The sequence below is a fragment of the Opisthorchis viverrini genome, assembly GCF_000715545.1.
Source record: "Opisthorchis viverrini unplaced genomic scaffold opera_v5_391, whole genome shotgun sequence".
Classification (NCBI taxonomy): Eukaryota; Metazoa; Platyhelminthes; class Trematoda; order Opisthorchiida; family Opisthorchiidae; genus Opisthorchis; species Opisthorchis viverrini.
Window position 1 is genome coordinate 259,035 of NW_008752049.1, and position 24,689 is coordinate 283,723.

General features: G+C 44.1%; 3 protein-coding genes across 3 annotated transcripts in view; 2 read left to right on the forward strand and 1 right to left on the reverse strand.

Moving 5' to 3' along the window:
• T265_15223 (hypothetical protein) overlaps positions 1-1,316 on the forward strand; it is a gene marked incomplete at both ends in the record, with an annotated part of 5,802 nt that extends 4,486 nt beyond the window's left edge. The window contains 3 exon segments of the mRNA XM_009177091.1: positions 388-570; positions 857-1,110; positions 1,115-1,316. Of these exon segments, the coding sequence (XP_009175355.1) occupies positions 388-570; positions 857-1,110; positions 1,115-1,316 (639 nt within the window).
• Positions 1-2,291, reverse strand: part of T265_10648 (hypothetical protein) — a gene marked incomplete at both ends in the record, with an annotated part of 6,745 nt that extends 4,454 nt beyond the window's left edge. The window contains 5 exon segments of the mRNA XM_009177092.1: positions 470-637; positions 1,815-1,910; positions 1,928-2,090; positions 2,136-2,205; positions 2,246-2,291. Coding sequence (XP_009175356.1) covers positions 470-637; positions 1,815-1,910; positions 1,928-2,090; positions 2,136-2,205; positions 2,246-2,291 — 543 coding nt within the window.
• A 6,912-nt stretch (positions 2,292-9,203) lies between these two features.
• The window catches only part of T265_10650 (hypothetical protein), a gene marked incomplete at both ends in the record, with an annotated part of 31,854 nt that continues 16,368 nt past the window's right edge, over positions 9,204-24,689 (forward strand). Inside the window, 3 exons of the mRNA XM_009177093.1 lie at positions 9,204-9,262; positions 10,603-10,729; positions 23,246-23,291. Coding sequence (XP_009175357.1) covers positions 9,204-9,262; positions 10,603-10,729; positions 23,246-23,291 — 232 coding nt within the window. The remainder of the gene's footprint in view (positions 9,263-10,602; positions 10,730-23,245; positions 23,292-24,689) is intronic.

The window sequence follows — 24,689 nt, forward strand, 5'->3', positions numbered from 1 at the left end:
CAGTCTGAAGGTTGCTGATGTTGTCAGCTGGAAATCCAATTATTATCTGCAACATGTATCACAAGAGAACCACAAAATCGAACAATTAGACACCAAGGTTTATTCTTCAACAGAATTAAATAGAGACACTGAAATGGGAATATACCGAGACACAATAATTAGGAAATGTATGGAATCGGAACAGTAGTGAATTGACATTCACTCCGTGGAGAAAATTTTCCATGGGCGCGTCGCCTGACTCGTAGACAGTGTTTGTCAGCCTAGACACGGTAGAATCGTAAGTGAAAAATGATGGTCTGGGATGATTACTAATTACTTCACTGGGTAAACAAATGCGGATGAGTAGATGAGACAGAGACAAAATGACTAGGTATCTTTAGTTCCAAGTCGATAATAGTAAATAATCGTTCACCTGCAACGTCCTTTCGGCACTTCGTGAAAAAATCGTTCAGCTGTAGCACCATGCCACCCGAAGGTTGCACAAGGGCTGGGATACTGTCAGGTTACCCAAGCCTAGACAGGGGAAGTCGAGGGGCAGAGGTCGGGTTCGAACCGAGGATCTTTCGGTCAGTAAACGCGCGCTCTGATCACTGAGCCATTTCGTTCCAATTCGTGACGCTGTTTGTAGTTGCTTCTGCTACGCTGTTGGCAGGAGATTACAAACGTTGTAGTAGTCAAGTATTCTGGTGGGTAAATCAGTGTCGTCATGCAATCATGACTGTAAGGAGGATAATTCCGGTGGATGCGCTACGAGGTCAGATTTTGTATCGGGAACACCATCCGAAAAGACAACAGACGGATTTGGCGTTCGCGCTGGACCTTTTGATTATGCTTTAACTCAGGAATGAGGATTTAGGACCCAAGTACAGTTGTTGAACTAACCTATTTATCAGCTCCCGCTCGCTTCTGGTTGCGCACCTATGGTGATTCGGAAGCCGTCCCTGGGACTGGCACTGTTCTAAGTCCGCAAACTAAGTGGTCTCTGTTTAAATGGTCGCCCGTTGATAGTCGTCTCCATGCGGTTCGTTTGGCAATGCCTGTAAAAGTATCCCGTAAACGTACCGGTAATCTCTGCGAGTTCACTTTATCTGCTAAAAGTCCCAACAGAGTGTAGGTGTGATACACTCAAAGGCAGCTTTTACGGAACTTTGAGCACCTTATTGCGGCTGGCTAAGAGCTCAGATATTGTCACCATTATAGGGAGTATCAATGCACAAGTAGGTAGACTTGACGCCGCTGAGGCACAATTGGGTAGTCGTCCTGGACTGAAATCGAGACGCACGGACAACGGCGAACGCGTTGCAGTTGTGCACTGACCACACACCGTTTCTCTCAGCACTTACTTCCGAAACCGCTAGGTCACATGGTAACCCGTGCATGGAAGCGAACCTCCAGTACAGACGGACCACATCGTTATTAGCCACAGGTGGCAGGGTTCAATCCCTGACTGTCGCTCACTCTGGAATTCCTGTGTGGATTCGGATCACGCTACTGTTCGTTGCTGCTCCTCGTCGCCCTTTTCAGGGGCGCGCAAGATGCACACACCTCGCCTGTCAATTGGGAAACTCTCAGACCCTGAGGTGAAACATCATCACTGACATAATGCCATCAGTGTTCAACACTGATGCTTGGCTGCCGTACAATCACGATTTATTTGGAAGCCTAATTGTGAAGAAAAGAATAAAAGTGGACGGGGAGAGAATTAGTGCTAGCTTATTACAGTCATTTTGAGGTCATGCTGTCGATGATGATGATGACTTACACATTCTAATATGTATGAACCGACGTAGATAGTGGATGTTTCTGTTTCTCACACTGTAAGGATGAACGCGTAGCTGTTGTATAAGGATTTCAGGATAACTCGGTTTGTCTTCGGAGAGCGGTGCTAGAGAGAGTTCATATTCTGAAAGCTGTCGGGCTGACGTACAACTATTTCAGTCATATCTGGATATTCATTGTCCCTATCGGATTCAGACAGACAGAGAACGTCGTCTGAACTGCTGGAGCTAGACGGCGAAGGGATACGGTTTCGATTCTTCCGCCTCGATGAGTAAAATATGCGCAGTGCGGGTTGCAATTCAGGAGGTCGACTTCATCTGCTAGCGGTTAGCACTTGAATCGCTCAGCCGTAGCACCATTTAGGTGCTAAGTGCCATGCCACCAGAAGGAAGCACGAGTGCTGGGATACTGCCAGGTCGCCCAAGCCTAAACAGGGGAAGTCAAGAGGCAGAGATCGGGTTCGAACCGCGAACCCTCCGGTCAGTAAATTCACACTCTAACCGCTGAGCCATCTTGTGGGCACTCGGATGACTTATCACCTCGCTGCAATAGGACTGAACCACGGGTGTTCAACAAAGATGATGGGAAAATTCAAGAGTTTGGGCAACGTGCGATTGAACACGGGTTAACATCGCCAACGGAGTACGAGAGGTTCTTGCGATGTGGAGAATGAATAAAATGGGTGATTCCTAGATCAGTCATGAAGTTCCGGGTAAAATTAAGGGGGCTTTCCAACAGATTAATCGTGTCGATCCAATCCATCCCCAGGAGATTTCGTTGATGGCACGACATCAGGTAGCATGTGGCTTGTGCCGTCGAGCTATTGAAGTTTATGGAGAATTCAACCTCGCTAGGCTATTTCAGTTTACCACCAGGGCCCAAGGTTCGGTTGGTTTCACGTGCGTCTTACCAATTCATTTCCACGTTCGTTCACTGAGCAGCTTGATGTCGGAGCCCGTATCAAGCTGCAAACGAACTGGGATTTGTTCATACGAATCACCAAGAACTTTTTTCGGCAAGCTAAATCAGCTTCAAGTGTTGCCGTCACTGAGTTGAACCGCGGTTAGCTGTACTATAATGCGCGGGTGGCTGCGATTGAATCGGTTGGAAAAGCAAGAGGTTCACCGGTACTGGCTGCTCCTGTCTGGATATGCAGTCTCTGAGTCAGTGATTCAATGAGCTTCGGCTGAGCTTCTTCAGACTGCTTTTGTTGTTGCTGCAATAATTCACGGAGCTAATTAAATTCGATTGAAAACCATGGGTTCCTGTTCGCCAACTGTAGTTACGGTGTTTTCCTCAGCTTAATTCTCCGTCTAAGCCACCCTAGCTAGCGTTCACGTCAAAATAAAAAACGAAAGGGACACAAAGTAAAGCAAAGTGTAAGCGGTGACAACCTTGTAGACATTCTGACGACTTCTGAGAGCGCCATTAGCAACCAGCCATCGGCTGCAACTGGCTGTAACTCAGCTGCTTGAGGTTCATTTACGCCAGAAATGCCAACCGGAAGAAATCCCATGAAGAACAGCGAGTCCCCGTACTGCAAGAAATCGTGTTACGCGGACTAGATGTAAAGCCATGCTGTACTGATCAATAGAAGTGAAGGTAGTAGGGTGCTTCCTTCAGGCGACCACCATGTCGGTAAATATGGAAGCAGCGATGCTGTCTTTCTCCAAGGAAGGATGGATTAGAAAACATCAGCCCCAGAAACCATACACTGCGAGCTAAAGCGAGACAAAGTAGTTTAGTAATGAATGATGATGCCCTCTCAGAAAATAAACCAAATATACGATACGATGTAGTAGGTAAGTCCGTTTACCTGTCCCAGCGGCCGCTGACGAAACCACTTCCTGAAATGGGAAAACCAGGGCAGAGTTTGCTCATCTCGGACATTTGCGGCACCCACGTGACATCGGCATGACTGTCAAGGGTGGATTACATAATTATGCAGAGGTGTGACCACTGCGGGCGGATGACGTTCGAAGGCTCCACGCATTTGATCATAGGTGCCTTCGAAACACTGCACGAGTTCGATGGAAACACCAGATCAGTACGCGAGATGGTCTTCTGGAAAGTTAACTCTCCCTCAATAGATCAGCACATTGGACATGTTACGCACTTCACGAGCTCGACGGAGACACCAGATCAGTACGCCAGATGGTTTTCTGGAAAGTTAACTCTCCCTCAATAGATCAGCACACTGGACATGTTACGCTGAATAGTCCATGTACTTCGCACGCCAGGGGATCATTCGCCCGGTAGGGCCCACTTCGCCCAGCCTTGTTTCGGATCGACACAACCTTAGGACATCAGACCATGACCTGTCAACGAAGTATGAAAGACCCTACCAGTCAACTCAGTGGCGTTTGTAAATGCGTGTACACAGAATTGTGCGGGCAAATGACACTTCCATGAGGAGGAAGAGGGTTTGGTTTGACTCAAAAGTCTGACCCACGAGGGGGTGAGAGGATGTGGAGCTTTTGTCCGGAAACCCTGTCCCTAGCTTCGGATTTAAAAGTTTGGACGCGATGCAGCAAGCAATAGGGTATTCTTTGGGAACCCTGCCCGGAGCCGATGAATCCATAGCCTAAACTCCTCGGTCGCAGAAAGTTGGTTTAACCTGAGGAATCAGGGAGTAGGGCATAACTGTCTCACTCATGATGCGGCTGCGCAAATCAGGTGCCTTTTAACCGGCACCAAACTCTTTGGTTTTAAAAGTATTTTGACTGTATTAGGTAATGCGCTGGCGGTCGTGGGCAACCGCTGGGCGATCGGTATGCGACCGTTCCTAATCCGTCCTTCCTCGATGGAAGGCAGCATCGCTGCTTCCATGAATATAGACATGCTAGTTGCCTAGGGGAAGTAACTTATTACCTTCGCACTCTTACCGCAGAGGAGAGTACGACTTTACCCCCAGACAACCTGGTAGCCCGATTACTCGGAGCACGGGGTCTGACTCGGTCTAAATGCTCCCCTTTGATCTTCCTGGCACGCTTACACCTTATGGAATGAAGTTCCAGTCAGTGTAGTCTGCAGCACTCAAGCCCGACTATCACGTTAATGAGGTAGCTTTAGGTCTTCAAAAAGGGCACGCGGACGTTGTGGGAAAACAACCGTGGCATGTACCCTGTGTACCAATCCATGAGTATTAGCTCACTTCTCGCACAAGACCTCCCCAGCCAGTTTCTGCAGCAGGAAACTCACCGGGTACACTTGATTTTTCGAACGTACACAATGGGTCACACACCAAGTACAGCGCGTCGTCCTCAACGGGCGTATGGCGAAATCCGTGTCTGGAGGCGTCAACAGGCCGACACTGGGAGCTGATTGGCTGTTGATTCCGCCAGTCACGGATTCACAGATTCACAGGATCCAGCTTTTCGCCCAAGGTACCCGCGTCGGTTTTGTTCTTGTTGACAGCGGCTGTCGTCCACCTGAACGGCATAAGTGATAAAAGGGTGTGGCAGTGCTCCTTAAATTCTCAGCAAGACGCGTTTCGTAGACCACGGAGTTGAGGCCGGCAACCATGTTCGTAACGGCTAGCTGGGCGCACTCAATGGGGTTTGCATCTTTCGTGCGTCATGATTAGACACCTTGGTTGGCACATTCAAGGAGTGGTCTGATGTGGGCCCCAAAGAGCATTTGGAAGTTTGTGCGAGTAATACGGGAGAAGACGCGCCAAGTCATCCGTAGAATGCCGATTGCCTTATGGGCCAACTTTTAATGGTGTAGTAAGAAGGGCATGTTTGAAGACAGCCAGATACCCAGAACGTTTTCGACATCTATCCCTGTAGTGGCTTCTGCTTAGTCCTCACCATGCATCACAAAGTCATTCAGAGGAAGATGCCAGTCCGACGACCATTATTTTGCAGCGTCCACTGAGAGTTCGCCTTGATGGTCGACACGGCCAACGGCCCGCTCGTTCTATTACCCATCTGAGTTTTATGCTTATTGGCTACTATGTGAGCAAGCTGAACGTGATTGCAGATTAGAATTCTTCCTGATACTACGGGACACCAATTGATCCAACAGTAGATAGAACTGGAAATACGAACAGAGGTGTCAATACACTCACTTAGTCGCATAGGGGGATAGGTAGCGGCAGTTTTCTTCAAAGCTCGAGGTAAGATGAGATTCAGTCCATTTGCGCTGCACTAGATGTCTTGAGGAGTAATCTTCAGTACTCATGGTCACCCTATTAAATGAGGCCGCCCACCAGGAGGCAACTGTGCACAATGGTTCGATCTCAACTTACTTTGAATTCGGAAAGTGCTTTAGCATCAGCTACTTAAATCAAAAACGTAGTCAGCAGTCTGGTTACGAGGCCTTAGATTCAAAACACCCAAGGTGACCCATCAGAAACAAGCGTGCGCACGCTTTCGTTTGACCGAAGAGCTGGAATGACGTTTTAAGCATAGGGCGTTGACTTACTCAGGGAACCTCGTGGACCAGTAGTAAGTCGGCAACAAGCTTCAATATCACAGCCAGAAACACCACACATACATGCGGCGACCATTTCATTTGGGGGAGCCTAGTCCTACGAGTCGGATTTTTGATCGGTTTTATACTCCCATTTCTCTTATGAGGACTCGTTCTACCTACGTCCAACGCTGGAAGCCATACAAGGTCCATGGAAAATTCACGTTGATTTTTCCGCACAGAGGAAAATAGCTCTTATGAAGAAGCTGATTGTTCAGGGGTGAATTCCGCTGCCAGAAGACTCGATGTCTTCGATTGACTATCGGCTTCTACTGTCGGTGGCCGAGGATAAAACCCTAAACCAGATGGCGGTCTGCGGATAAAGACTCGGGTTTTCGTGTGCTTTATGATCAACCGACGAGTAACAGCGACCACCTGTGGAACGGACTGCGCCTCATGTCATGTTGGCTGTTGTGATGGTTTAACTTGCCAGCCGTGCGGTGCCGCTCTTCAGACTTGTCCCGAACGTCAGTCCGCTGACCATCGAATAATTTTTGATACCTCGCCCCGGCCCGCAAAGAAAGTGCATAGATGTGCTTGATAAACTGCCCACAAGCAGAGACTTGGACAACGGCACAGATCTCTAACGCAATGTGCCCCGGAAGTCTGTGTGTCCCCGTATTTTTGGCTTCAAACAAGAGCTAATTGACAGCCTTGAGTTATTAGAATAACACTAGTACCACTTCTGAAAAACGCCAGTCAGCGGTAAGAGAAGACGACAATTTCGGGGGACTCTTGAAAGGCACATTAGTTTAAGAGTACTCTTACCTTAACGAGACATAATACATTTAGTATAGGTGTCGTAATTCTCCAGGCCTAAAGGTCAGTGGGCACGAAGCTACAAGAAAAAACGCACTTCGAATCACTGCTAAAGGAGGGCGTTGTCTAGACCTACTTCCACGAGATTGTCACCACTAAAGTGCCCCTTTTAAAAAGTAATCATGGATTTCAGTTTGTCAACCACCACTAAATGAAACTACCAATAAGACTGAAATGTTCATCTCGTACGCTCTCGCAAGGTGGCTTTTCTCAGCCGAGATTGTTGGGGACTTGTCGCCCAGCTGGTTAGGGCCTTTACTCGTATGCAAGTCACGTGCGTCATTTAGGTTTGTTCATCTGTCAGAAATGACCGACTAAGTTTGCACGTAGCTAGATGACTAGCCCTCGTGGACATTATTATTTTCACTCTGATATCAGGCGGTGCATCAGAAAGCTCCACCTGTGGCCATGGGAGACGACCATCTGTAGTCTTACGTCCTTGATATCCGGTACGAGTTTTGGGATCGAAATTCACGTGTATATAGCGGTAGTTTCTCAGAGCAGCTAATCACGGGGGCCGAAAACGCATGATACGTCGTCCGTCTAGTCGATCACAAGGCACGAGGACAAATTTAGCTGCAGGAATGAAAATCCGACAGATTTTGCCTCCACAAGTACAATATGGGCTCTGGCAAGTTCCATAAAACATTACAGCCGCAGAGCTACTTACCGATTCTGCCCATTCTAGTGGACTCATGTTTATCCCAAGTCGAATACCTCATTCGAATTGTGCATTTTTTCATTTCGACATGGCAGATAACACTGAATATTCTCTCACTTGAACAAATGAACCATACAGATAATATGGAGGACAGTTCATTAGACAGACGTTCTTTAACATTAGGTGATGACCTTGAAAACAGCGCAGTCTTTCAGAACCCGATTCTAGGGTCGGCTTGTGTTTCTCCGCAGTATGGCGTGGGATTTCATGAAGTTGCTGATATTCAACGTTCGGGAGGATGGAATAGCGGTACACGCCGGTTTCGAAATGTGAAGACAAGGCATTTGATATCACTGGAACTACAAGGGACTCAGAGCACATATTTGCGCAGATTGGGTGATGCAGTAGAGAAGACCAGAGCAAAGCAACAACATGCGTGTATTGAAGAAGAATCTACAGGCACAAGTCATGTATGGGTACAGCAACAGCTCAAGGTCACTTAAAGAGACTGCAATCGGGCTATTGCTTCTTTTCTGGGGCTTGTCGGGTGCACCTGAGACAGGAAAAAATGATAGATGGACACATGTTAGGTTGTACGATGAACATTTGTAGGCATGTACAGTAAAGCTTCGATTGCGTTATAGCGGCGGCATTCGGATTTCGCACCGTCTAGCCATTTTCTATTACAAAAGCGTCGGCATGAGCCTACATATCGCTACCGCATTCGTCATTGCTGGTCTATATCTTCTGCTCTACGCTTTGAGGCACGCCGGTCTGTTGGCTATGGATGTTAACACCATGCCCAATGTGTGGAATCCTTTATTGGCGCTCCTATCGCTCACGCTTGCTTCATGAGGAAAATCAGAAATCTTGCTCCACACTCCTGGACGAAACTACTCAGATGACAGTGTGCAACGCCGTTTGGTCCTCGCCTCAACTACTGCAAGATGTGGTGAACTAAAGATGGTATACCAAGTATGTTCTCGTAACACTTAATACCCGTACAAATGTCAATGCCTGAAGAGGCGGGCTCACAGTTTTGAACCCCAGTTGCCTGAACAACTCGGGATCATATGACTTCAAGATCAATGCAAGAAGAGCCTCAACGGAGGTACGGATGGCGTGCATTCTCGTATCCTAGAAGGTTGGAGCATACATCAAAATGGAACCGGGTTTCTCGGCTATACCTTGAACCCCAAACTGTTTGCCCAAAACCATACATAAATTACCGTGGCACAGCAGCGTGAAATCTGGATTCGCAGCATTAGCTGATTTGTTGGAACGATCCACCAAATTTGCCAGGCGCTTTTATCGCTGAAGTGTTCCACGACGACGAATCCATACAAGCCAGCGCGAACAACAAATTTTCATATGTCGCACTGTTCCACAACCTCGTGGCCTATATGATTTCAGCGGAAAACTCTGGGTTTTACTAGAAATTTCTTCCCAAGTGGAATGTTTCTAATCAATGTATGATCAACCTACTTCTGTTGAATCAACTGCAGGTCCCGGCGGCCCTAATATAAGGTAATTCCTCTTCCCATTTTGCATCAGAGACCTTCTCCGCCTCAGCCCTTTATTTCTTTGCAGACGACCTGAACTCTCGGGTTTCGGGCACTTTAACCTGACGTTTACTTTATGAATCCGTAGTCACTAAAATGGCACTTTCTTCTGAAATGCAAAGAATGGGCTCGTGTGTTGTCTGTTTAAAAACCCTGGCATGCATATTATGAAGATGTTCTGAAGCCAGTTGTGAAAAAAATCACGGTAGATTACTCTCTTCATGAGTGCGTTTTACACCCGATCACGTAAAATGAACATGACAAATTTATTTTTCTCCAGGTGGTTTCGTGCACTTTGCCTAAGTAAACTTACGGATATACATCCTGCTGTTTATCGACTTTTTAGCACGTGAAACAGGTTATCAACCCAAGGGTTGGCGAAACTTTGACTGAGCATATCCTAGGGACGTCTACGAGGATCGTCCCCAGAACACAAATCGACTATGGAATGCCTCTGAAGATACGTGACCTGTTTACTCTACAAAACGGTTGATCCAAAGGAGACCCGTCCCCTACTGAAGTCTATGAAGCTGGCGATGGTCCGGTAAAATTTTGGCCACTTACAAGCGGGTCAGACATGGTGAAAATCTCTTCAAAGCTCCCATTACACCAATAATAAATACCTCATCTCATTTCTGATGGCAATGCGCGGAATAACGTACCTTTGAATGATATTCACGCTGTACCTGGAACAATGTTAAATCAAATTTCAGGGCTCCATCGTATTGGAAAGCTTATTGTCCGGAGCTGCAGGAATAAAGGGTGGTGAAATACCCCTTGTTCGCTTGTATCCGTCGGACTAGAGGCCAGCATTCTCCTCCATAGCACATTTGTTAGTTTGATGAGCACTAGATAAACGTGTTCAGGACCTTTTGAGGCTCCATGTGGTGGTTCTCTTCTTCAAATTGTCTACATTTTTAAACGGAGTGAAGCCTCCTCCGCTGTAGTGAACATGGCCTTTTGGAATGTGGGTATGCCGTTCAAGAAGCTCATTGCGCTCACACACACCTGTGCCACTGAAGTCCCTCAAAAATTGCCTGTTTTAAAGTGAGGCCTATATAATCACGGAAGGGATATGAATTGTCTTGTGACATCTCCGATTAGTAGGTCACCCGGATTCATGGGCAAATAAAACGAAAACTGAGCATGTTCCTAGTGTGCACCTCGCTGTAATAGTTGAAAATAAACCGTATCTTGTGTTCGCACCTGATGTTGCCAGGAAAGCTGGTGAAGACAAGAAACGGTGGCCAGATTAGAAGCCAGCAGATACTGTCCAAATTTTCATCCTTTACAATTTCCAAGCAGGCGTGCTCTTCACTCCACCGTTAGCGTCGCTTTGTGGCCCCATTCTTCTCTCTCCGTTGAAGATATTCCAGGTTTACGAGCACGAGTGATTGTTGGAAAGTTTCGGCTGCTTTACGCACATTGGCGGGTGTGTTGCAGGAGCTTAGTAATTGGTATTTCATTCTGCAAGGCAATGAAGTTGTACGCTTGTAGACAGATTTTGGTCTTTTCTTTCCAGGCTTGCTTCTTCTCGGTAGCACCTGCTGACGGATGACGGTTTTCGGCAATGCGCAAAAGTATTTACTCAACGCTTTCAGTCAGCGGTATATTCAGCGCGCCTGCAAGAGCATTTGTGCAGGCCGGGTCTTGCCATCGGTTACATTTGTCACAGCGTTTCACAGCCATCTTCACCGACTACGCGTAGGACAGCAGTCTATCGACTACATTTTTGCTCGCGTGCCCTGGATCAAGAAGGCAATTTTAACCTCCAGGAATTTTGCTCGAGCCTGATTATTTTTCAGATGAGTGAGTTCGTCGTTAGAACAAGTTTTCAGGCCTGTATCCGTTGCAGCCTGTGACCTCCGGGGATCAGGAGCGCTTATTGCTCACCAAAGTGAAAAGAATGTTTACGTCAATTTTCGAAACACGCAGATGAGAAAATCGTTACTAGTAGAGCTTTGTAATAGAACACAAACGCGGCGGCTAAATAACACGAACATAATCCCAGGCGAAAGATGATGGCACATTTATAGTGAATCAGAAAAAGTTGGCTCATATGAAAAAAAAATAACTTCCGGTCACTCAACAAATTTCTCTACTAGCTTCGGCATAACTCAGTTTGCACAGATATAATAATAGAGAGCCCCTTCATCTAGCTAGATGTGTTAGTTGCCAATGGTCCCAGGCTGTCTTCTACCAGTCTGCAAACCCGTTGCTGTCTCTTAGCAGACCGACAGATTGCGGCTCTACCCTATCGGCGCCCTCCGGATACCATATTGCATTTATTGTTAGTCATCACAGAGACTGTTTTAATCACAGCCAAAATTTCCTCTCAACGGACGCGCCTATATTACTACGACCACAAACTTTAGCTTACTTTATCGTGCCTCCCCACCTCAGAAGAACTTGAATTTTTTTTACCTGATTCCACGTTTTATTAGCGTCCACCTCGGATAATGTAGCTTTGTCCAACTTGTTTGAAAAAGGCATGATGATATTATGCTGAAAAGAATCAAGTGGGGGGAGAGGATTTCACCGCGCTTGCATTAGAATGTGTCCTGTCAAGATAGGTTGACCTGTCTTGAGATATTCTCCCCTGATATGTACGTTGGTGCGCGTCCCATTCCAACAGTGGTTTCTTTCGATTTCAATCTCAGATTGGTTTCTTAACCATATCTTATTTTTTAAAATAAGAGTTGGGTCTTTAGCGGTACAGGAGCTCCTACGAGCTCGCATAATCTGTGCTGAGCTGCTTGATGCTCTAGGTGGTACTTCTATCAAATGTTAGCTTAGTAAAACAAATAAGGCTTGAGATGTTGCTTCTGATTTATACCAGAACGTCTAGCACTTTTCAGCAATATTTAAAAACAGTACTAGAGGCCTTGGCCATCCCTATGGAGAATTATTCACTCTTGCACCAAATCTTTGTTTATAATTACTAACAAGCACTTTTCTTGGAAGATTATAAACTACTTAAAATTTTCGGTGGCTTGCGAAGCGCATTTGCGCCGTTTTTAGGCTCATTTGGCTTAAGGTAATTCCGTTTTCGGACTCGTGAACCTACGTGCCATTTACATCAGAAGCCAAAAAAATTTCCATGAATACGAGCTCTCATTCAGCTTACGAGCACTGATGGATTATAATTTTATGGGGATCGATATGTCAATTTGGTAGCTATACCTGACAAACGCGCTGGAGTGTAGCCTGCACAAACAAACCAGATTAAAGCAGTAAACGCAACGGTTTTGTGAAAAATTCATTGATTCACAGGGTCGGACTCCGTTAGGGCTATCTACCGGATATCGTGAGCAGCTAGTGAATAAATGCTGAAACTCATTCTTAAGCTTCAATGGCCTCCTGTGTTCTGTTTTCACGGAGAAGCTTCCAAAATTTGCAACCCGTTTAAGATAACATCATCTTTTTCATTAGTTTCTCGCCATACCCGCGAACTCATTCACTTTTACACATATATCAAGTCAATGGATTTCAATGGGTCAGCTACCCCGTAAGGAGAGACTGGATTCAGGTTTTGGTGAACACGAACGATATGGTGAGTGAAGTAATATTCTTTTTAAGAAATATTCAGCTTCATTTATTGGCTAAGCTTGACTATTGTCTGATTTCGGCTGGCAAATACGGCGACGTGTTTGAATGCAACAAAATGATAGCAGTTTTGGATATACAATACCGCATGTCTGGTTACCAAGAGAAAAGAAGGAGGCTTTGATAGGCCAGCAATGATGAAACGAATAAAAAGCAATACATACCAAAACCAGAGGTGCACCTAAAATTCTATTTATGTACAAACAACTAACACGACCGCGGAGATCAGTGACAATCAAAATGTCCTTAGACAAAAGTCGTTAAAGCAACCACAAGCTCACATGTATGGGTACATATAATTCCACGTACAATTTCTAATGCCAGGAACTATATACTTGCACACGAAAAAGAGTAGAGGATGCAGTCCAGCTTCAACCGTCACCTCTGCTACACTTTAAATTATGCGCATGGGCAGTATCTGTGGTTGGCTGGTGGTCGTACTACCCGGTTCAATATGTAAAATACAATTACCGCTCTTTCGATGCACAGAATGGACGCAGCATTGCATTCTTTGAAAGCGGTGCGTTACTACTTCGACGATATCCAACTCAAGCAGAATCTGGGCGCCGAAGATTTTGCATCATAGCCCTGAATTTACTGGGTTCTTCAGAATTGTTATCCTCAGTAACCAAAACAGCCTTGCAAAACTCCATCGTAAGTCTATCAAAGTCAGAAAGTTAATATATTCTATTACATTATTGAAAGTGTGAACAAAAAATTATCGACTAAGCCTTTTGAGTTCGTGTGCCACCACACAATATGTGGACAGCGGGGAGTGCCATTTTTCAAATATTCGACCACATCCGCCTCAGTCATTCAACTTTTCACATCGGTCACAACTGCAGGAGAGATGCTTTCTGGAATGAGCGATTTATGTAATAACCAAGCCCTAAATTCTGTATCTGCAACAAAAGTGCAGTGAATTGTTTGTTTGTCGGACTAGGAATCAATAAAAATGGACGCATAGCTGTTCACAATGCCTCTCAAAGCTTGCCCCATTGGAGCGCAAATGTGTATGGCAATTTCTGGTCACCAGAAGATGAAACAGGCATATAAATTAAGCCCCCAACATCGTGCCAACCAGGGTGTAAAAAATTCAGGACGGTAGGTTAACGTGACACGTGCGAAACCACTCGTTCGGTCAAATAGAAGCGGTCGTCAATCGGGATTACTTCCTCTTTTCCACTGAAATAAAAGTCTGTTTAAGGCTCCACAGGAGCATTACTTCCAGAATAATCGATGCTTTTATGTCTCCTAATGCTGGTCAGCTATCCTCTGTTTGAAGCGATAAAGTAAGTGAAAAATCCCCCCGGTACAGTACCTATGGGAAGAAGTAATTTTCACCCAATTTTTAGCACTTTGCATTTTTGAAGCTGTGGCTTCTTCCCTAGTGTCAGTTTACGGTTAATAAGTGCTTTATGGGAGGGAATGATGAAAAAATTTCTCTGGCCAGTTCGCGGATGCAGTTTGCTGCCTCACGGCTTGGCAAATATCTGCAGCGAAGCGCTCTGCCTCTTGCCGAATATCTTTTGATGAAGCACGCAATTCTACATAGTAAAATTCCAGATTTTCACTGCCACTCGTCACCCGTCTCACTCTAAACCTGGCATTTTAGAGAGTTTATACACGAATGCCAGTAGTGTCAAACACACACCGGTTTTCACGCGGTGTCGGTCACTACTTCTGGTAATAAGGCCTTTTTATCAGTGCCACAGACAAAACTATCGCAGCACGTTTACAAAACGTTTTTCACATATATTCAGTTCATCTTGCTTTCATAAGAAGTTCTGTGTCATTGATTTTTTCAAGATGGCACGTTGTTTACTGTCCTTTAAACACCGGTCGAATTGGTAGCCTTAGTCTAAAGTCCGTCCTTCGCATGATCAGACCAAGGTTGTCATAGATACAGTTCTTCAAATCCTCAATAGCTACTCGCATCCTCTCATAAGTATCCGAAATTTCGTCCCATGTAGCTTACCAAACTAGTCCTCTCTGTTTCCGAAATCGATTTCTTTCTACTTGAACCTTGTGACTGGGCGCTGATATGCTCTTCCATTCCGTTGTGCTTTTTATAGTTTGTCTGCCGATTCGACTTGGCAAATGGCTAAGCTCCAACCCGATTAACATTCAGTAATTTAATCCGAGCCACCATCACTTCGACATTTTGCTGCTGCATTCACTATGACAACACGTTCAGCATTAACAGAGCTGTTTCTTATCAAGCTGTCATCAGCAGTATGTGCAGAATATTTCCTTCTAATAAGTATTTTCCTGGTACCTAGACCTGGCTAGACTAGCTTAGACTATTAAACGACGCGCAGTTCACGTTTTCTTCACTTCGTTTTGGGCGTTAGTATACGTTGCGCACATTTGGTGGTTGTTTTTGACGTGGACGCAAGGTTGTAAGGTTCAGACCGAGAATTGAGCAAAGGTAAATACTGTCACTACATCTTCCTAATTGAGGGTTGCGTTTTTGTAGTGTTTTTTGTTTGCCATAAACCGTTTGACTGATGCTGCGAGTGGTAACGAGCTGCTCTCAGTTGTGACAGTCCCAACAATCTCTCGTATCACCCCTGTTTTTATTTTCCATCGAAGAAATCGACGATGACTACAGGAGAAACCTGGTATTGGAAATATCTTCGACTTTATTCAATAACTTTATATTCCAAAGAAATATCATTGCTCATGAAGGCGTCTGTGAGAATAATAATAATATATATCATTTGTGAAGTGTATGGCAAAACAGAGTGACTTGGCGAATGGTAATTCACTTCGCTCTATCCAGTTGGCATTTTGCACGTGGAGGCCGTGGGAGATTTTCCTAATCAGTGGTGCGCATAAAAGTAAGTGAGCTGGGTGTTCTGTACACATGGGCCACAATACCCCATGGCGGTCTTGAGCTTACCAGTTTAACTTCTGTTATTTACTAAGACTGTGATGTGAAACTCTCTGATATTCATTAAACTCTTCCTGCTGGAACTTTTTCAGTAGTATCGCTGTATTGGTAATGTGCTGATGATTGTGGAAATGAATTTTACGGAGGCATGTTTTATTAAGTTAACCAGATTAATAATATCCATTATTTGGCTAGAGTGATAAGCTGGCACGTTGTTTACTGTCCTTTAAACACCGGTCGAATTGGTAGCCTTAGTCTAAAGTCCGTCCTTCGCATGATCAGACCAAGGTTGTCATAGATACAGTTCTTCAAATCCTCAATAGCTACTCGCATCCTCTCATAAGTATCCGAAATTTCGTCCCATGTAGCTTACCAAACTAGTCCTCTCTGTTTCCGAAATCGATTTCTTTCTACTTGAACCTTGTGACTGGGCGCTGATATGCTCTTCCATTCCGTTGTGCTTTTTATAGTTTGTCTGCCGATTCGACTTGGCAAATGGCTAAGCTCCAACCCGATTAACATTCAGTAATTTAATCCGAGCCACCATCACTTCGACATTTTGCTGCTGCATTCACTATGACAACACGTTCAGCATTAACAGAGCTGTTTCTTATCAAGCTGTCATCAGCAGTATGTGCAGAATATTTCCTTCTAATAAGTATTTTCCTGGTACCTAGACCTGGCTAGACTAGCTTAGACTATTAAACGACGCGCAGTTCACGTTTTCTTCACTTCGTTTTGGGCGTTAGTATACGTTGCGCACATTTGGTGGTTGTTTTTGACGTGGACGCAAGGTTGTAAGGTTCAGACCGAGAATTGAGCAAAGGTAAATACTGTCACTACATCTTCCTAATTGAGGGTTGCGTTTTTGTAGTGTTTTTTGTTTGCCATAAACCGTTTGACTGATGCTGCGAGTGGTAACGAGCTGCTCTCAGTTGTGACAGTCCCAACAATCTCTCGTATCACCCCTGTTTTTATTTTCCATCGAAGAAATCGACGATGACTACAGGAGAAACCTGGTATTGGAAATATCTTCGACTTTATTCAATAACTTTATATTCCAAAGAAATATCATTGCTCATGAAGGCGTCTGTGAGAAGAGTAATAATATATATCATTTGTGAAGTGGATAGCAAAACAGAGTGACTTGGCGAATGGTAATTCACTTCGCTCTATCCAGTTGGCATTTTGCACGTGGAGGCCGTGGGAGATTTTCCTAATCAGTGGTGCGCATAAAAGTAAGTGAGCTGGGTGTTCTGTACACATGGGCCACAATACCCCATGGCGGTCTTGAGCTTACCAGTTTAACTTCTGTTATTTACTAAGACTGTGATGTGAAACTCTCTGATATTCATTAAACTCTTCCTGCTGGAACTTTTTCAGTAGTATCGCTGTATTGGTAATGTGCTGATGATTGTGGAAATGAATTTTACGGAGGCATGTTTTATTAAGTTAACCAGATTAATAATATCCATTATTTGGCTAGAGTGATAAGCTGAACAGCAGGCAAGTACCATGAACGAACAATGTTATGCTCTTTGAGTTACGAAGGTGGATGATAACAGTTCAATACAGTGCACCGGCAAAGAGAAGTGCCAAGCAGATGGCAAATTATAGACGAATTCACTTGGGCCCTCTGATGGTCGCGTCCAAGAGTTTTATTGAGGCTTCAGTTAACCAACCAAAAGCGTTATCATGCAAAAAATGGCTTCAGAGGCTGAATCTTCAAAGAGGACATCTTTAATGCAATTTCAATGAAATTATATGTACTTTCAACCGCATAAATGTTAGTTGAAGAGGCATCGCACCATAATCTCAGGTGGTTGATTGAGTATTGCACCTATACATGTATCAGTGGAATTCAACTGGGCAACTCGCTGAATGAGTATTGATCTCCCTTGCCAAAGGTTTCAGCCTTGTATCTTCAGACCCAATCTTGGAAAACAATCATCAAAACGTTACGTAGTTATTGAAACTGAAGCCCCCAATGAACGCAATTCAAGGCAGTACTGCTCAAAACATTGCTCCAAAGTCTTTGATAAGTACTCGACTGTTTCTCGATTTTTGGGCTTGTCAGACGGGAAAAGACACGCACCATCTCCGGCAATTTTGGAACTGACCGTACATCGTCATAGCTGGCATTCGTTGAAGTCCTTTGAATTTCGTCAGTTATTTGAGCTTTGACGATCATCGGTGAACACCAAAGCAAATTTCCATCAAGCCTACTGTACTCATCAGCGACGGTTTTGTTCTAGTAAACACGAATACAGAAGTGGACCAAAGGAAGACCTATTGTAAAAAATTATATTTCTGGATCATTCAAGCTGCATTACAGTTAACTGTCACATGTATTTGTGCAGTGTCTAGTTCCCATCACATGCGTTTACGTGCCAAAGTCTTCGGACCGCAGTGATTACTGTCAACTGAAAGAGAACTACTAATCAAAATCCTACGTGAGTAATTGAAATTTTATGTAACTTGCTAGTGTATACAGCTTGCAATCTGCATCGGCTAGACGCGCCGCAAAAAAACTTCATCTGCTCGCATTAACTCCCCACTGAAGCCGAACAAGGCAGTACTTGCATTATCCAGATATTTTGGCGAGTTGTGCACACTTATACCCACAAGGTTACGGCTTGAGTGTATGATAAAACTTAAATACCGCATTTGAAGGCCAGCGACAAGATATGATAAAATATTATAAGCCTGCGGGGCTGAAAAATGTAGTTCCCGAGGTCTAAGATTGCCACCAACCAAGAGATCTGATGAAACAGAGTATTGGAAAGTTGAGTGGATTTGCACTGTAAATCGAAAAATATGTATAAGAATATATATGCGACATGCATAATCTGGTTTGCCCAAGGAGGACGTGGCCACTGCTGAGTATGTTGAGAAACATTTTATGGAGAGCTGACAGTGTGTAATCAAGACAATAGTCAACCATTATGGAGGTCTCGGTATTTCGCAAAACCCGTAAGATCATACAGCACTGGTTTCTTTGGTAAAAAAAATCCCGTTGTGTGTTGATTCACGAGGAGAATGGGAGCGTGGATACTAATGAACACACCGAAGCTAATCAGAAACTGTCAACTGGAATCACTGCTTCTAGTGGTCCTTTTATCCTCAGAAGAAGACGTGAGAGTTTCCGAACTTGCACGTTCCATAATAAAAGGAGCCAACTTCATTTTATCCGTTATCTGTGGTGTAACAAAAGTAACCTTTTAGGGTTCGTTGGGAAATATGAAGCTGTTACGAACCATTGACTCTGACGAATAAAAATTGCTAGGAGAGGTTTAATCGGGAGTTAATATGGAACTAAATAGCAGCACCTGGTTTATTTCTAATACACTGATGCTAAAGTACCGACAGGCTACAAAATCTCAAAGCAAAAGGGAAGTAGATTACAATAGTCTTGGAACGAGGGCAGTTTAAGGAATTTTGCGTTCGGCGTGGTCATTCCTGTGAGAAAACCAGGAATCTTAGAACGCCTGTAGTGAAAATAAAGCATTTCATCCGACGTTCTTCAAATGCATGCAGTGTGAACCACTTTTACTGCCTTAAATAATCTGAATACCCAAACATTTCGTATAGTAGTATATTGCGCACTGTGTGCGCAGATATGCATACATCTAGGTGCATGCAGTGTGAACCACTTTTACTGCCTAAAATAATCTGAATACCCAAACATTTCATATAGTAGCATATTGCGCACTGTGTGCGCAGATATACATACATCTAGCTATAACGCTTTGAGTGGCCTACCGATTTCTTGTCAACCAAATGATTGTGAATTGAACGTCACTTCAAAATCTGCCGTGAGAACTTGACGTAGCAATTGTGGGGATCGCTGAGTATAATCGTGATTCTTCGAATATTAGTAGAAGAAGGGGTGTATTCCGTCAAAACAATCAAGTAAACGCTTTATTCCACTCATCAGTATAACATTCAAGAGGAAGACGTTCCAATACTCAAGTAAAATTCATCTGACTTTGAGATCAGTGACGGCAGTTATATTAGGAGCGCAACAGGGTAGTTCAACACTTTTTCTTCAATTTAGAATATCTGCATGTAGGAGAAATTGCGCTCAGCTACTTAAAACTTAAAGCGTTTCAGTTACTTTTGTGGAGAAATTTAAAATATGTAGGCAAGTAGGCATAAGCGCCTGTGGTTAAATTTAATGTCACATGTCACATTAGGTCTAATGCTTGCTCATATTCATGCTTAGAACATCTCCAAACATGGCCGAGTATGCTGCCATCCACTTTTGTGACTCCGACCCACGCATTCAGAAGAAATTTCCAACCATTTGCGTTAGTTTTGCGTGTTCTGTGTTATTTTTTGATTCCTTTGTCATCTGTATCTACGTCAACTAAAACTGACCGAATATCACCCACCGAGTAGTCACACGACACGTAAATGATCATTCTCGTAAACCTTTGCGTCATCCCACGCATTTATGTGGTCGTGTAACCAGTCAACTGGGGGAGAAAAAATCCACTGGTCAGGTGGCCATGGGTGTGCTGTTCATACTGAAGCGGACAGAGTTGTGAGAGATCGATTAACCTTTCCGGGTGAGTTGAGTGATAAAAACAGGTGCTCTATGCGTTCAGGTTGAACCAGCCCACTGACCCATGGCCAACCGATTGGAGTTCAAATGCAAATAAACCAATGGACTGCTATGGATGACACTTGGAAGCCGGAAACAGAACGTCGTAGTTGAAAACTGTTTGTCGAAAATTCAAGAAGTACAAAAAAATTTTACGGGGCCCCACCTGTATGCATTGCATGTTGTTTCAACCGACATATTGAGTATATAAGGGAAAGGGAAACTAAGGACGCTAAGCTCCAACAAATTAACCGCTTGTGGGACAATCGAATTTCGCTTGCGCAATCTCACACTTTGTTTTCGTGGAAAATATTCTCTTGCTTCCTGTGTTGACAGTGAAAGTGTACCAGTTCACTGACTTGGCAAAAAAGACTGATAAACGGTCTAACGTTTAAATGTGTCACTGTTTATGTTTGGCGACGTTGGTGGTGGAACGTATATCGGGGAACGACCTGTTGATCACCCAGTCTACAAAAGAGCTGTGATTAGTAGGGTGCCTGAAATAATTTCGTTCTCCTCTCTGTCTCATTTATTGTACCAAACAGATCATTTCTTGCTCGCATACTTGGTGTCGGCTCTATGGGCATCGTTCTAATCTGACCGATATGGTCCTGACGCAGCTAATGTGTGCGCACGGGCACCAAGACGTGCACGTCACTGATGATGACGCTTCTCACTTACCTATGACGGGAACAGGAGCAGTCATTCTTCTAAGGATAATCGGTATAACAAGCGATAGGTTATTCTGCGTCTGTATGGAGGGTGTTCTCACCAATGATTCAGCAAAGATACTCAGAGATCCACGTTTCACCCTTTGAACTTCATCATAGCTCGGTGTGAATTGCGACACTCCGTAAACAGCGCATCAACAAGAAAAGCCTACAAAACGTTGGCGGACCTTTCCACGCAACATTTAGTGGCGTAGGTTCACGGCGTAGGTTCCCTGCCACACAGTGTTTTGTGCAAGAAAACAATCCAGGTGGAAATACAGCAGCGTACTAAATAACTGATCCAAAAGGCGCTTCAGAAGTTGAAACGGAAGGCATAGTATCTAAAAGGAAGATAGGTTCACTACTGGTGTCAACACGGAAACATCCGTTTGCACGTATGCGAATAAGAACGTAAGACTAGTAATTGTCGGTATATTTCGCAAAACAGTTAACATGTCATTAGCCAGAAAACATTATTAACGGAGCTAAAACCATGCTGTTATCCTTTCTCACTGGGGATTCGTTCCTATGAGTGAAGTCATGTTCAAAAGCCGAGAAGCACAAGATAGTTGTTTCATCCTTAACAGTAATCATCACTGGTTCGTACCTTATGAAACTACAAGATGTAGCCACTCGTGGCCAGAGAGCCAGATGCTCAAACCACTAGCCGAGAGGTCGGAGTTCGTTGATCACCATCGCTTCAGTTGCACCCTTACTGGATATTGAAAGAATATAAGTAGTATAACTCTCACAAGCCTACAGTATCCTGAGTGCGTGAAAATACTGTTCAGCTACATTGTTGAAGCACTCACTTGAGTATTCTAGAAGTGTTAGGGTAGAGGCTGGATTCAAGCTTAGAAATAAACATAAACTTCAGACAGCACGGTAGATTGCACAAATAGTCTACATGTTCTAGAAAATATGTGAAATCTACGGCAGAACTAATTTGTAAGCGACTGGTGGGAGCCATTTCGAATATTCCAAAAAGGCGACGCCGTAGTTTAGTGCAACATATGAGAGACATTCATGGCGTTAATTTTAATGAAAGGAATTATCAGATTTTGCGCAACAAGTATTTGATGTTGTGAAGCGAATCAGACTAGTGAAATGACTGGAAAGACAATGAAGGAGTGGTTTTAGTTTGCAACGCTTCAGAATAACATTCCGTGCTCGCCGCCTGTTTGTTTGTCTGTTGGAATGAGTGGGAGGGTGACGAAGGATGTGCGCTGCGTGTATTTTCATTCAGAGCTCACCCAGGAGTTGCGCACCACTCATTTTCTGAAAAAACCACCAGTTCGTGCATAAACTGTCTACATTATGTCGCAACTTACTTGTTAGTCATGGTTTTACGTACCTAATTGTCGTCTGGTCTGATGGCATGTGCTTAAAGACCAATATGAAGGTAGTTCGGTTTCCAAAACAAAACCTGTCTGGAGTTCTGTCTGATTTGTGTTTAGCTAGTCAACACCAAATAACTTGCCATTGGCTGAGCTCAGTCTTGCTACAGAGTCGGGGCCAGGCGAAACCCTTGACAGCACTTCGTGAGCAGGCACTTATGTTCTCCGTTGGGGGTACTGTTTGGTATTTGTATAGGTATTATTGCAGGTGAAATATGTCCATATTTAGAAGCGTGACATCAGCTCGGTGGAGAGTGGCGTGACCGAAATAATCACTATAGCAGGCGATTACTTGCGCTGAGGGATTGAGGCTGCTGATGGTGAACTGCCAACTGGATGCTCATTGAACACAACGTCAAGAAGCCATTTCCGGAAGCGGTCCTTCCAAAACTACAGCATGTGATAGACTTGCTAGCTGAGACGAACATTTGGGCTTACACATAGTATTTCTGTCCATCGAGAACGAGAAAATTGGGTTTATTCAGCCACGTTGCAAGTGCAAGCCCATTTCTCATGGGTCTTCTGCGTATCTACATGGTTGCCTCAGTAGAAACGAATCTGAAGTTTAATCTATAATATAAAGGGAAACCGTAGTATTTTATTGAGAATTTTGTTCTCTGTGTGAAGCCAATTTTTTCTGCAAATCCATGAAACACTGTAGAGATGTTTCACACTTACTGGGTATCATCATCAATGCGCGCCTCACGAAATATTTGTTTATTTTTGAACTCAGAAAAAGATCTCTAAACGGCCACTCCAAATGACTCGCATAGTGCCCGGTAAGTCTCCCACTTCATGAAGTTGTTTGGAGTAAAAGCTGACGTGTTTTTAATAGCCAAATAGCTGAAACAACGCAGCTCTTTCTCAAAGCGAGAAATCACATTGCTTGGATCAAAACCCCTCTGTCTCTAAGTTGCCTGCAAACAGAAAATTTATCCAAGAAAAGGGAAAAATCACGCATTTTGATGGTGGTTCTTTGGACCGAGTGGAGCGTGAGTTTTTTAAAGTCTGTCAGATGAACCAGAGTGAAATGTATTTCTTCAAATACAAGGTTCAACAAAGATTACTCAGGTTTGCAGTCAACACCACAGAAAAATCGGCGCAAAATACACTCATTTGCAAACCATGGGATACTCACCCGAATCTCAGCTGGGGCTTTCGTTTTTGATGTTCTCCAACTAAATGTCTTGCACAAAGGCCGCCTCGTGTTTCCATTATTCCGGTATTTGAGGTTTTTCGGTACATTTTCTAAACAAAACACACTATCCCTATGATTATATGAAATGAAACAGTTGTAAATCACGTCTAGGATTAAAGTGCAAGGGAAAAAACACGCCACTGGATTTCTCGCGCTCACCACATTGCACCTCTTCGTTATACTCCGGATAACTTAGACGTGCCGTTGCATTTTCAAGATCAGTGACTCCTAACACTTTGTTGTTGGATTTCACATCTTTGAATTTGGTGTCCCTCCTGAGTGGTGATAAATAATTGATTGCTTGCGAACCGTTTGTGAAGAGGCTGGGATTTCACTGTATCCACCTGGTCGATAACGTCGCCAACAGTGTCAGAAGACGTAGTGTGCACGGGAGACCAAATCTGATCAAAAGCACTTGATGGGATCTTGTGATCAAGTAGGCAAGACCATGACTAATAAAGCTACATTAAGCCATACAACTACTTTGCCCCGGTGGAGTATACACAAGGACTTTAGCTAAACAGCAAACCAAAAGCGCTTTGAATTAAAACGTGCATGGCTGAGTGGCAAACGCTTGTCTTCTACTCTGGAAGCGTCTTATGTATTACATGAGCATTCTCACGATCAGTATTGTTCTCTTTGGCCATCCTAGATACAAACTCAGTAGAACGAATGCCAGGTGTGCGCGCAATTTAACTGTCGATAAATATGACATACCACGAACGGGCAGGAGGCATGACTTTTCGCTCGCGGTATCTCACTCGAGGGTGAACTGTCGACGGAACTTTTTTGCGGTCCGTGTATGTTTCATTTGGAACTCCCTACCTCCCAACGTTGTACATTCGCCAAGTTTAAACATTTTCAAGAACAATTTAGATGCATATTTTATGTCCAAACCGAATCTGGAACTGTTTAACTCTATGTGATACTCAGCAAACATTACGCATATTTTTGCGTCCCTTTATATATATACGTTCAC